General features: G+C 54.8%; 1 protein-coding gene across 7 annotated transcripts in view; it reads left to right on the top strand.

The window, feature by feature from the left end:
• The first annotated feature begins 2690 nt into the window (after window positions 1–2690).
• PLEKHG4 (pleckstrin homology and RhoGEF domain containing G4) overlaps window positions 2691–12689 on the top strand; it is a 79789-nt gene continuing 69790 nt past the window's right edge. For 6 of the 7 annotated variants that reach the window (XM_042886153.1, XM_042886155.1, XM_042886154.1 and 3 more), the window contains exon 1: window positions 2691–2823. In XM_042886153.1, coding sequence (XP_042742087.1) covers window positions 2758–2823 — 66 coding nt within the window. In that variant the 5' untranslated portion in view covers window positions 2691–2757. Of the gene's footprint in view, window positions 2824–6995; window positions 7684–12689 lie in introns of those variants that run through there. The other variant, XM_042886156.1, reaches the window with a different exon arrangement.

Raw genomic sequence — 12689 nt, 5'->3', positions numbered from 1 at the left:
TAATATCTTTATTGATGATCTGGATGAGGAGACTAAGTGCACCCTCAGTAAGTTTGTAGATGACACCACGTTAGGAGAAAGTGATCAACTGCCTGAGGGTAGGAAGGCCCTGCAGAGGAATACGGATGTGCTGGATCACTGGGCTGAGGCCAACTGTATGAGCTTCAACAAGACCAAGTGTGGGGTCCTGCACTTCTGTCACAATACCCTCCTGCATCACTATAGGGTTGGGGCAGAGCAGGGGGAGTGGGTCAGTCTCTGCTTCCAGGTGACAGTGATGAGAGTGATAGCCTTGATTCGCACCAGGGAAGGGTCAGGTTGGGTACTGGGAGCAATTCCTTCTCTGACAGAGTGCTGGCACAGCTGCCCAGGGAGGTGGGGGAGTCCCCATCCCTGGAGGTGTCCCAGAGCTGTGGGGATGTGGCACTGAGGGATGTGGGAAATGGTTTTAAGTTGAGGGAGGGAAGATTTAGGTTAGAAGTCAGGGGGAAGTTCTGTACTGTGAGAGTGGTGAGGTGCTGGAACAGCTGCCCAGAGAGGCTGTGATGCCCCGTCCATCCCTGGAGGTGTTCAAGGCCAGGTTGGATGGGGCCCTGGGCAGCCTGGGCTGCTGTGAAATGGGGATGTCGGTGGCCCTGCGTGTGGCAGGGGGTTGGAGCTTCGTGATCCTTGAGTCCCTTCCAAGCCTGGCCGTTCTGTGATTCTGTGATGTGGGCAGTGGGCATGGTGGGAGTGGGCTGGGGTTGGGCTTGAGGATCGTATTGGTCTTTTCCACCCTTAATGATTCTATGATTCGAGTCTATGAGGTGCCGGCAGGAGGGGCCGTGCACAAGGTCAGCAGCTAATAAACTAATTACCATTCCTCATTTAATTACAGGCAGCTCCCCTGCTGCGCTGCTTGACAAGAAACTGCCCTGCACACAGCCCTAGGTCAGCCTGGCTGCCTCTGTCTGCACCGCTGACCTGTGATTCTAATTAACACCCACCAGCCTAATTGCATGGGGCCTCTGTGTTGAGGCGGGCGGGCAGCCGGGATCAATGCGGCCCCGCAGGGCACAGGGGTGGGAGAAGGGAGGCTGGTTCGCCTCGGGGAGCTGTGTGGGAAGGAGGGGCCCGTTTTGGGCCCAGCCCTCGGCCCCGAGCAGGCCCCGGCCGAATCCCCGGCACGGCCGGCAGGTGTCGCCCCGGACCGCGGCCTCGTCCCGGGCTGCTGCCTCCACGCGAGGCCGGGGATGCGGCCTGTCCGAAGCGGGGCAAGATGGCGGCTGGGCCTCTACTTCTGGGTGGATGTGCGGATGTCTACATGTAGTCTTACGTGGGTTGTGAGCAGAGGGTTGGGAAATGGTGCCCCGGGGGGCATCGCGGGCTCCATGTGGTTGCAGAAGACGTGCGGGGCAGCCGTCCTGGCAGTGCTGTGTGTTGGCCTGCTGCTCACTCTGCTCCTTGGACTTGGTGTGGAGGGGGTGTCTGCACAGGACAGTCCAGGGATAGGTGGAGTATCAGTCTCACAGCCACCCATAACCCGGCTTTCCTGGAGGCCCCCAGTATAACGTGATCGATCTCTGCCACATCTGAGCCTCTTCGTCCCTCCCTCGCTGGCCGTACTGTGCTCCCATCAGAGAATCATCAGCACGGAATCCTTGGCACTGGAAGGGACCTTAAACGCCCTCTGCTCGCACTGCCTGCACTGAGCAGGGACACCCACAGCTCCATCAGTGCTCAGAGCCCCATTCCCTGTCTGCAGGGATGGGGCAGCACCAGCTCTCTGTGCAGCCTGTGCCACTGCCTCACTGCCTTGAGCGTAAAGAACGTCTTCCTCAGCTCCAATCTAAAATGATGTGGGAGCAGAGATCCATAAGCAGAGCAGGTCTGATGGAGAAGAGACGAGAGGAAAGGGGGAGAGACCAATGATGAAGGAAAGGGGAGAGACCAGTGATAAAGGAGGGCAGGGGCATGAGTCCCCTTCCTTCACCTATCTCAAGCTTTATTTACTAACTTAGTAGTGCTCTTTAGCTCTGGTGCCAGGGAAGTGCTTTACGTGGAGAGCAGAGATCTTCTGGTGTAGCACCCATGACCTCTTCCAGGAGCCCACCGTGCCCCATGTCCCTCTGCTGTGGCTCCCTGCTGTGTGTCCTGCTGCAGGCATTCCGCAGGGTTCGCTCCTCTAAATGCCAGCTATATACAACCCGGAGCAGGCGGGTGCCCAGGGAGCCTTCCCATCTCCTTCTGCGCTCTGGAGATGTAGTCAGCACAAACTTCCTTGGGGAGAAGACCCTGACCCCCCAACAACTGCTGCACGCCTGCTGCTAAGTTGTTTCAACCTCAGCCTGGAGCCTTGTGGAGCTCCTCAGTTGAGGCTGAGACACAGGAACTAGATCTCTGACTTCAGCATAAGCTGGTAAGGCTGGAGGAAGGCAAAGCCCACACCTGCACTGGGGAGCTTGTTGTTCCTCTGCTAGGAATAACAGCAGGAATAAGAGTGCTGTAGGAAGCACCTGGAGGACCAGTGGTTGGACTGGCATGTGTTAAGCAGCCAGTGCTGAGCCCAGCTGAACACAGGCAGAGTTAGAGCTGGTCTCAGGGAACGCCCATGCAGCTCTGTAAAGCACTGATTACATGCCCACAGCTGGAGCTGCACCTTGGGGCGATTGCTTTGTCTCAGTGAGTGCAGATCTAACCCAGCTGCTTCTCCCTCTGCTCTGGAGGAGCAGACTGCAGGGAGGTGAGAGCTTTCCTTCTCTTCAGAGAGGCTCTGCCATGGGAGAATGGTTTGCAGGATCTGCTGGGATCTGCTGGGTGCAGGCTGCTCTACAAGTGCTGGATGTAAGTGAGGGGTTTGTGAGGGGGGCTGGGGCAGGATGCTCATCCTTTAGGGATGGTAATCCGTGGGGTCAGAGTTCCTGGAGCAGGTTGATGGAAGTGTTGTGGTCTTGTGCTCTTGGGGTACTGGGTAGCCCCTGGTGCTGACCCCACTGAGCGCCCAAGCTGTGGTGGGCACAAGTCAGCAGTTGTTGGTGGATCCCTCCTTCTCTGAAGCAGGTGTTACAGCTGGAATCCTTCCCCCCATAGCTGGGTATAAACTGCATTTTGAATCACTTTTGGGATGCCCAGAAGTGTGTGTCTCAGTGCTTGCCTATTTCTCTTGTTGCTCGGCACCTCCTGGGTGCCTTGGTGAGGGCTCAGTCTGCTTCTCATGTTGAAGGTGCTCATGTGAGCTGGATGCAGGGCAGTGACATAAGAGCCGGTGGTTCAGAAGCATGGGGTGGAGGGCATCCATCCTTCCAAGCTGTGCTCTGTCACACAAACCTGGAAAGAGGAGTGGGCCCTGGCAGCAGTGACCAAGGACCCTGTTTGAAGAAGCCAAGAACCCCTGTGCTCCATGTGTGGGGGACACAGCCCTGCCAGGCTGGGCTGGGAAGGGTGAGGTGCCCATGGGCATGTCTAGGTTTGAGCTGAGCAATCTGAGAGTAGAGTAAACATGCACTGCTGGGATTGAATATCACACAGCACCGCTGCCAGCAGGGCTGGTTAGCATGGGTAGGTAAACAGATGACTGTTCCATGCTACTAAACTTGTGAGATCTGGAGAGAGGTGGGTCGCTTTCAGGCTGCCCTTCAGAGAAAGCCTGTCTGCCCTTATCTAACCAGAGATGGAGGCGGGGTCTGAAGCAGCCAAGAAATATAAATCATCTCCTGTAAAGCTTCCTGGTGGTTGCCTGCGTGCCAGGTTTGTGTGTGGCACTGAATGGCTTCTTGAAGTGCAAACTGGAGACCTGGTAATTGAGTGGCTCTTGTGTCTTGAGGTTGCGAGTGTGACCAGCTGTTGTTATGTTGCCTCTTATCCACTCCTTCTGGGAAATCACACAGTGATTATATTTCTGGCTTAAGACACTTTTTTCCTGATCAGGCTGGGCCTCACAAAGAGGTTGCCACTTAGAGGTAATTACTTGCTTTCAAGGCTGAATGTCTCTTGAGGATTCCAAATAGAGGATTATCAAATTAATTAGTTAAACCAAGAGGTACTCTTGTGAAACCAAGGCCTTCTTGTGATCTGAAATAAAGGTTTACATATTATTAAGCTGCATTTCACTCTCTCTTGTGTTCCTAATGGGGAGAGGACTAGCTCAGTCCTGCAGTGTTGTTGGTGCTGAGGGCTGCTTGCAGCACTTGTTTCCTTTGACTAAACCTATTTCAAGTAAGCATCCATCACTGGACCTAAGGCACCTGCAGGATCTGACGCTGCTTCTTGGTGGCTTCCCATGTCCCTGCATGCTGATGGGGTTCACAGTAGGTGGCTTGCTGGGATCATAACATGGTGAAGCTGTATTTTGAGAGCACAGCTTAATCCGTGGGACATCTGCACAGCCATGTGTGTGGACATGGGAGGTGGCGGAGAGCCTCGGTGCAGCAGATGCATGGAAGTGGATTTGGAGTCATCTGGTTTGCCACCACCTGCTCCTAGGTTCTCCTTGTCCCCAGAGGTGCCCATAGACATGGGAAAGTCCTGGTGCTGAGCATAACACTGCTGTTGGTGCTGAGTCAATGTGGAGTGCATGGGGTGTTTTGCTGCGAGCTGCTGGCTGCTGGAGGGAGACTGTCTAGCTTTCATTGCACAACTTCCCCTAGGTTAGAAGATGTCCTTATCTGTCATCCAAAACATCTGTGTCTCCTCCAGAACAGCTGAGTCCTGTTGGTAACAGTACTGAGCTCTCCCTGCTTTGCACAGCTGAGAAGTAGACCTCTAATAGCAGGGGCTCGAAGCAGAGCGACTGCCTGTGCTCTCTTCCTGTCTGCCTGGGGCCTCAGCAGGCACTTTGATAGCAGTGCAGCTCCAGAACCCAGCTCCAGAAAAGGGGAAGCGTCCAGCAGGACCCCACCACCGCATGCCAGAGTGGTTCCCTCGACGTAAAACTGCCTGTGGCTCTGTGCAAAGGACCTGGATCTGCGTGCTTGGCCCTGCAACGCTTTGGGCAGGCTGTTCGGTGCCAGGGGCTCCCGGCCACTTCCTCACCCCTTCCTGGCTGACAGCAGACTTCTGCGCTGGCATCAGCAATTAGTATTCAACCCGAGAAAACCACGGGGCTCGTGAAAGAGTGAGGAGCTGCTCTGCAAGGAGACAGTATGAGCCTGTGCTGGGGAACAAGCGTGGCATTGTTGTGCACCACACTCGAGGGGCTGTTCAACACCCACTGGAGTGCTGGCTGCAGCTGGCTGCCATGTGCTGGTGGAAGAAACAGATCTCTGATGCAGCAGACGAGGGAGAGGCTGCTTTGCAGTTAAAAAAAAAAAAAAAATTATCTATATTAGGATCCAGCCAAGAGTAAACAGCACCATGATGTTCCCTGCAGCAGGGCGCAGGAAATCACATCACTGCCGTTGGCTGCGATGGGCAGAGCCTGGGATGGGGGAAGATGCTGAGCTGCTCTCCTGTTAGGCAGCCCCTTCCCTTGCTGCCTTTGCACATACAACCATTGAATTTCATGTGGTGTTGGCCTGGGAACTTGCAGAGAGCTCTCTGTTGTCATATCTGTGGCTAACACATCTGCTGCACTTCAAAAATCACGTGCTAATGACTGCATAGTATGAGTAGCACTGGGGTGGCAAGTGCTGGCTGATGGTCTAGATAGCACCTGGCTCTGTACCTGGTCATAGAGGTGGAAAATGTGAGGGAAACTGGATTTGGGGTGTGTGTGTGTGTGCATTTACATTGTGCCCTCCTTGTCTGTGCTTATAGGCATGCTGCAGACTCCAACACAGCCCTCAGCACTGCCCCCCTTCTCTGCCTGACTCTCAAAGAGCTGCAGTTAGGTGTTTGATAATCTTTAATCCTGCTGCTGACTGGGGTTGCAGGAAAAGCCAACTCTGTGCTCCCAGGGTTGAGAAGAGCTGATAGCTGCTCTCCTGGAGCTGTTAGTAGAACAGCATCTCTGCTAGCACTTGTCACAGCCAGCTGGATGCCACGTGTCCTGCACAGACATCACTCTCTGCTGCCTTTCTCAGTGTGGGGATGGCCCATGGGGATGCTTCCAGCACCTGCTGGAGCTGTGGTCATGAGCTGAGAGATGTTCTTTGGGGAATAAATGAAGGGCAAAGCTGGCTTGCAAATGTAGCCTTGTGCAGACGCTGAAGTCTGCGCTCAGAGGCTCTGCTAGGGAAGTTTCTTCATCCTTCCGCTGTGAATTTGACAAGGAGGGGAAGGCTCTCTGCACACAGAGGCAGGATTATAGATTCCTCTTAGGATGCTGGGGATGGTAACAACCGGTGGTTGGTTGTGATCCTCTCTGCGTATTGGGGATGCTGTCCTTCACCCAGCCTGACCTTGCTTGGTGTGGGCAGGAGGTCCATGCAGTGGGAAACTGCTGCAAGGAGGAGGCGAGTAGGCATAGACGGCCGTGGGAAAGGCTGTGCCAGCAAGGACTTCAGAAGATAAGTGCTGAACAGTGATGCAGCTGCTCTGCTCTGCTATTGCATCCCACCTAGGAGGGCCTCTCTTTCTGCTTAAGGAAAGCAAGCTGAACTCCTGCAGGGACAGTCATCCATCCTTGCTGCCCTTGGCTGGAGCAGCAGAGGCTTTAGCATCAACTACTGCTGCCCAGCTTGCTGAGCCTGTCCCTGCGGGGATAGTGGTCCCTCTTGCAGTAGGTCTGAATCTCCCTTCCCCTTGGCATGCACCGCTCTGTCTCACTGTCACCAGCAGCAGGGTGCCAGCAGCCTGGCCTCCAGACTTGGAGGTCCATCCCTAGCAAGGTCCACGCCACCCCAAATCCTGCAGCCCGGCCCCAGAGCTTCTCCTGGGGGTCCTGTGGCGCCGGCACCTGCCTCCCCCTCGCCGGCTCTGCCCTTTCCCGTTATTGCTTCTGAAGGCTGTTGCCTGCCTGCTCTGTGACCTTCCCAGATCTCAGGGGCAGTATTTTGGCCCCCGGCCATCTTAAACAATTAATGGAGGGGTGGAGAAACTTGCCATGTTAAATTACTTCCTCCTTTGGGAGGGGGCGAGGTCTCTGCTTCTCGCCTGATCCCAATGCAGTTTGTTGCCGCTGCCTGAAGCGGTCACTGCCTCTCTCGTTTCCCTTCCCAGAAGTTCGAGAAAACAGCTTTTTCTCAGTGCTCTCTGCTTATTTCTCGGTGGTTTTTCCCAACCCTCAGCGCTTCCTCGGCATCTTGCAGAGCGGAGAATCCTCCCTGAACTTATAAAGCCAAGAGGAGTGCGGGGGAGAAAACTTTTGCTGGAAAGCTCCCTGAGAAGCTGGCCACCTCCGTGGGATGTCTGCGGTGGACTTGCTTTCCTCCAGCAGCTCTTCGGATCTTCCCAGGCGATAGCAGCTCTGTGGCACGGAGCATCCCTGCCGAGCGGGCAAAGGACGCGCGGGGAGCAGCGATGCCGTAGGGATCGGTCAGCGGGGCAGGGGGAGGCAGCACCCCACGCCATGTCCCTCCACCGCCGAGCACCGGGGTTGGCTGTCAGAGAAACCTTGGAGGTCCCCTGCTCCGTAGTGTCATGAGTTAGATTAGTTGGAGCTGTGCTGGGGGCGGCGAGGGCTTGGATTACAGTCCGGGACTCAAAGTGCTTCAGTGGTTCACGTCGGAGGGGAGAGAGGAGACGCCCCGTCGCACACATGGAGGAAAAAGAGAAAAAAAGCCACTTTTGGAAGTGAGGGGGGGGAAAAAGGAGGCCGGGAACATGGTAAGGAAATCGCTGCGGAGGGCTTTGGAGCAGGGCTGTGCGGGATGGAGCTGTGATGGGGTGATGCCGGAGGTGGGAAGTGGTGCTCCCGTGCTTCCCGTTATTTGGGTGCCAGCCCTGGGGTGGCTGCGGGGACTCGGAGCTCTTGTCGGCACCAATCCCCCGTGGGGTGCTGCTCAGGGCCCTGCAGCAACGGGCTGGGATGGAGCAGAGCAGGCACACCGCTTGGATGTGGGGCTGGAGTTGGCGTCCTGCTGTGGGCACTGCCCCTCTGCAGAGCCTGGGGAAGGGCAGGGCTCCTTTTCCCCTGCCCAGAGCTGGCACTGCACACTTGGAGAATGTCGGAAACCAGTCGGGCAGCAGAGCACCTCATCTATACCTGGGAGTGGCTGTGGGACAGCCTTGTGCCTGGCCATGCCAGACACCTATAAGGGTCAGAGATCAGGGACCAGACTGCCTCCTGGTGCTTTGTTTGCTTGAGTTGCTGCTTGGCTACTGCAGTCCAGCTTCTGGGCTTGCATCAAAAGATGAGTTGCCTGACTCCTGGTTTCTACAGCCAGCTAAGCTGACAGGCCTGCATCTCTTCCCTTGGCCTGCATCTTGGCTTCCTGCATCTCCTCTGCCAAAGACACCACGGCTCTCCTGGCCTTTCCTGCAGCCACAAGCTGTTCCATAGGACTTGAGCTTCTGGTGTACTGGTGAACCAACCAAACCCTGTAGGCGAAAGATCTGGATCTCAATGGATGTGGGTTGGCCTGTGGGACTGTTGGAGGCTCAGCTCCTGCTGGGGGCTGCCCAGCTCTGAGGCAGGTGACTCTTTGTATCAGTGTGATACAAAATGCACTCTCCTACGCATGGTATATAGCTGATGGGTGCCTAAAGCATCAAACGGGCAAGATACCTTTAGGCAGAGGTGCCCGCTTCCCCCAGAACTGCCTTTTACAACTGTGAAACCTCATGACATCGTGGCTTTCACAGCTGGAGATCTGCTCATGCTCTCCAGTAATGATCACTCTGCCATGGGAGAGGGACTGGGCTTCACCCTGCCTGCTGGCTGGGGCACAGGAGGTGGTCAGGGCCCATGGCTGAGCCACAGTGCCCCAGCTTTGCTTCTTCTGAGGAGCGGCTGCCACCGCAAGTGCAAAACTCCACTCCTGAGGAGGTTGGCTAAAGGCAAAGCCCTGCCCTCCAGGCTGAGGATGGCTTCATCCCTGGGAAGCTGCTCAGGATGCTTTATGAGGCTGCTCTTCTGCCTTGATAGGACGATTGCTGCTTTCCAGTGGTTGCTGGGTATAGCCCAACTTATGCAAATGCTGGTGTCTTCCTGCAGATGAGTTCAGGTGGCACCTCTGTGCTGAGGAGAGAGGAGGATCTCAGCAGAAAGGATGGTCTTTGTGTCATCCTGCCCTTATGTCTTCTGGAGTGGGAAGGAAATGAGTCTGGGAATCGCAAAGAACTTTAAGTGTTTGGGATTTTCTTTCTTTATTTCTGTGCCAAAGCAATGAGCGAGATTTTTTGGAACGCAGACAGAGCCCAGAGGCGTAATCCTGAGCATTGGAAGTGATCTGAAAGCTGTCCTCTCTGGGTGGACATCTGTGCTGGGAAGGTGACCGTGCTCCCCCTTGCTGCAGTGCCAAAAGATTCCTTGCAGCAATGAAAATAATGAGTCTGCAGGTGCCAGACCAGCTGCACCCACACAGATTGCTGCACCCAGCAATCACAGAACCTGCTCTTCTAACAGGGGGATGCAAGGCGTCAGGCATTTCTGGTGAGATGCTGCAGGTTTCCACAGGGGAACATACCCTGAGTGTCAGCACTTCTTTTCTGAGAATTGGCAGCCTGCAGCCAACGGCCTCTGTGGCCACAGTCCTGTAGGAACAGGGTCCAGCTGCAGGGAGGAGGTTAATCTGGCTCCACGTGGGCACTGAGGAGGGAAAGCTCTCCTGGCTGCTCTTTGAGCTGTCGCTGGCAGTCTGTAAGCTGTCAGGAGGGCAGGGCTGCCTTGTGGTCGCAGGCTCTGGAGGTGCTGGCTTTCCAAATATGCCATGGGAGAGGCACACTCAGAGTGAATAGCGCTGCCTTTGTGGCTGCTACACCGGCCGTGGTTCTATAAGGAAAGGCCATTGCTAAAACAGACCTCCTCCTGGTGCTCAGAAGACGTGGTGACATAAAAGGGGATGCCCTGCTTGTATGGCGGGATGCTCGGGGCCGTGCGTCTGCACCATGTGTGACACCTGCCTAGCAGCTCTGGGTCACGAATGAATTGCCCATGTCCCTGTTGGCTGGTTTGGTCTTTCAGTAAAACACAAAAAGAACAAAAGATTGGGCATTTCCTGGGCTAAGTGCTCCTGCTGGGTTTCATGCACATCCTGTTTTCTTGCACCGCTGGATGCCAAGCTGAAATATCAAGTCAAAGTAGCACGGAAAAATCCTGAAAATCCTCCTGTCTGCTTAGATTGAATGTCTTGCTGTCAGTCTGGGATGCCAAGGGTGAAGCCCAGGGTGATGCCCTGGCCCAGGCCACAGCCATTGGTTGGGTGGAACCAAAGGGCTCAGGTGGAGAGGAATGGGACCAGCTGAGGACAGACGGGCTCCTCTAGGGTGTGGGGGGATGTGATGGAAAGCGACCTCCATTGGGCCTTGTGGTCAGCCTTGGTAGGACGAGATGCTGTGGCCAGGCGGTGGCTTGCCTGGCATGGGAAGGAGAAGCTAGAGAAGCCTGAGCCTCAGATATGGTGAAAGGATGTGGGTTCTTTGCTGCCCGTTGTCATCTTTCAGAATACATTTACCTTTTGAACAAGGTCCTTCTCATCCACTCGGCAGGCTGGTATGCAGACCCGTTAATGGATCAAGGGGAAAAATGCCTGTGGATGTATTCCCCTTTGTGTTTGGGCTTATAACCACCCACGTTTTGGCACACATCCCTTCTGTGCACAAAGATGTCTTTTAGAAATCGCTAGTTAAATCTCCACCCTTCTTTGATATGTATGGAAATAATGGGACACGTGAGACTTTTCTATTTAAAAAAGAGCCATAAAGGGAGTAGCTTTAAAAGCCCTGTGTTTACCCCTATCTGACTCGGGCATTTAGTAAAAGCAATGCACTGCATTTATGACTGATGTACTTAGCTCTCCAGGAGGCACTCGTTCAGGGCTTTATCTGAATACAGGGGAAACGTTTCCGTCCAGCTCTAAGCCCCAGGCTTGGCTGCTCAGGGGCGGGAGAACATGCATTATACATCAGTGTACAACATGCATTGCCTCTATTTCCCAGCCAGCTCTGAGAGCCTTGGAGCAAATGTAGCTCGCTGGAGCAGGTATGTTTTATCCAGGCAGGGTCTGTGGTGTCCCTGGGCTGCCTGCCCTGACCTTCTGTCTGTCCTTGGAGGTAAGGTGCACGCCGGCACCTGATCTGCCACTGCTCAAGTCAAAGGCATGCAGGGATTTGCTCCTCCAAGGAAGAGCCCCTGCACACTCAGTTTTCTCCTATGAACAGCCAACCCTGCTGGAATTGCTGCTCTGGCTTCAGAATGCTTTTTTTCCCCCCCCCCCCCTCCTTGATGTAGCAGGACTTGTATTTCACAAGAATGTGGTGAGATGGGGTTTTTGAGACCAAAAGGAGCCGTGGCTCATCTGTTCCGGGATGCTGAGACCATGGAGTGTTATCTGGCTCCTGCATTAAGTCTGGGAAGTCATTTAACTCGTGTTCTTTTCTTAGAGGCACTCAGACATCCAACCCTCACTTATGCAGGTTGAAAAATCTGCCCTTGGGATCCTGTCCCAGCAGCTCGGGCACCTTGATAAAGGGATCTGGCTGCAGCCTTACACCTGGTGCTGAAGCAATAACCTAAATGGTGACCCTGCGAAGATCATTCCTGGTACTTGTCAGCTGTCCTCTGTAGGATTATCATTTTCTCCTGGAGCGCAGGAGGCTGCCCATCTGCTGGGAGGTGCTCGCAGATGGGTGTCTGAGCATGATATGTGGGTTAGGGTCTGATGCTCCTGGCTGAAGGATGATGAAGGCAGCTGAACGTGGTAGTGAACAGGGTGATTTATTTTTCTTAAAGTCATTTACTGGAAGAGACTGGAAAGAATGGGCACTTTCTTACGTTGTAAGGTGCCAGTGTTTGGGCTGTGTAGAAGTGGAAGTTCCTGGCTCGGGTGGCACTCTGAATGCTGTGAGCCCTGGCTGGAGCACAAGCACGTGGTGCTGGCTGCTCAGCGAGCCTGGGGAGCTTGTGCAGCTCTGTCCTGGGGCCTCAAGGAGGTGACAGGCAAATGCAGGCGCAGCCAGCATCAGTCCATTGCTGGGAAGGGTGTTACCAAAGTGCCCAGGGCTTTGTGTCGCGCTGATTACAGCTCCGGTAATTAATTGCATGGTTAGAGCTATGCCAATGATGTTTTAAAAAAAATAAATAAATCGGTGCTTAGACAGTTATTTCAGATTAGGGACCTAATCCCTTGATTGAACTAAAGCAAGGTAAGCTGGTTCCCAGCTGTATGGTGTTGGTGCTCGCACAACTCTTCTCACTCGCATGCAGGCCCCTGTGTCAGCTGGGGCACGTCTGCTGCAGCACAGGGCTCGGCTCTGCTTTCTCAGATGCTCTTTAAACACCTGTCTGACCCCCTGAGCTGTAGCTAATAGGGGGCAGCCTGTGAGGAGGAGCTTATCTCCAGTAGGCTGGCAGAGGTCTCGGGCTGTGGGTCTGTGTTTGGCCACCCTCACCTGCTGTGCAGTTGTCAGCAGCTCTTCTGATGCGCTTGGTGTTGCGTGGACAGATGGGAGCTGCGGGCAGTGTTGTGTGGTACTGGGGAAACCTAAAGGAAAGGGTAGAGAAGAGGGAATTCTCTGAGGAAGATGTGCTGAGTGCTGTGTCTGGGAGGCTTGCGCTGCTCCCAAAGCTGCTCAGGACGTCCCCACTGAGTGCAAACCAACGCAGGCTGCGGGGCTGCCCTGCCTTTCGCTCCCAGCCTCCCGCATGCGCAGAAGCGGGACCTCCGAGCCGA

The sequence above is a fragment of the Lagopus leucura genome, unplaced genomic scaffold, assembly GCF_019238085.1.
Source record: "Lagopus leucura isolate 7727_CA_CO unplaced genomic scaffold, USGS_WTPT01 Super-Scaffold_100054, whole genome shotgun sequence".
NCBI lineage: Eukaryota > Metazoa > Chordata > Aves > Galliformes > Phasianidae > Lagopus > Lagopus leucura.
The sequence above is the reverse complement of the archived record's forward strand: the minus strand, read 5'-3'. Positions and strand labels throughout refer to the sequence as shown.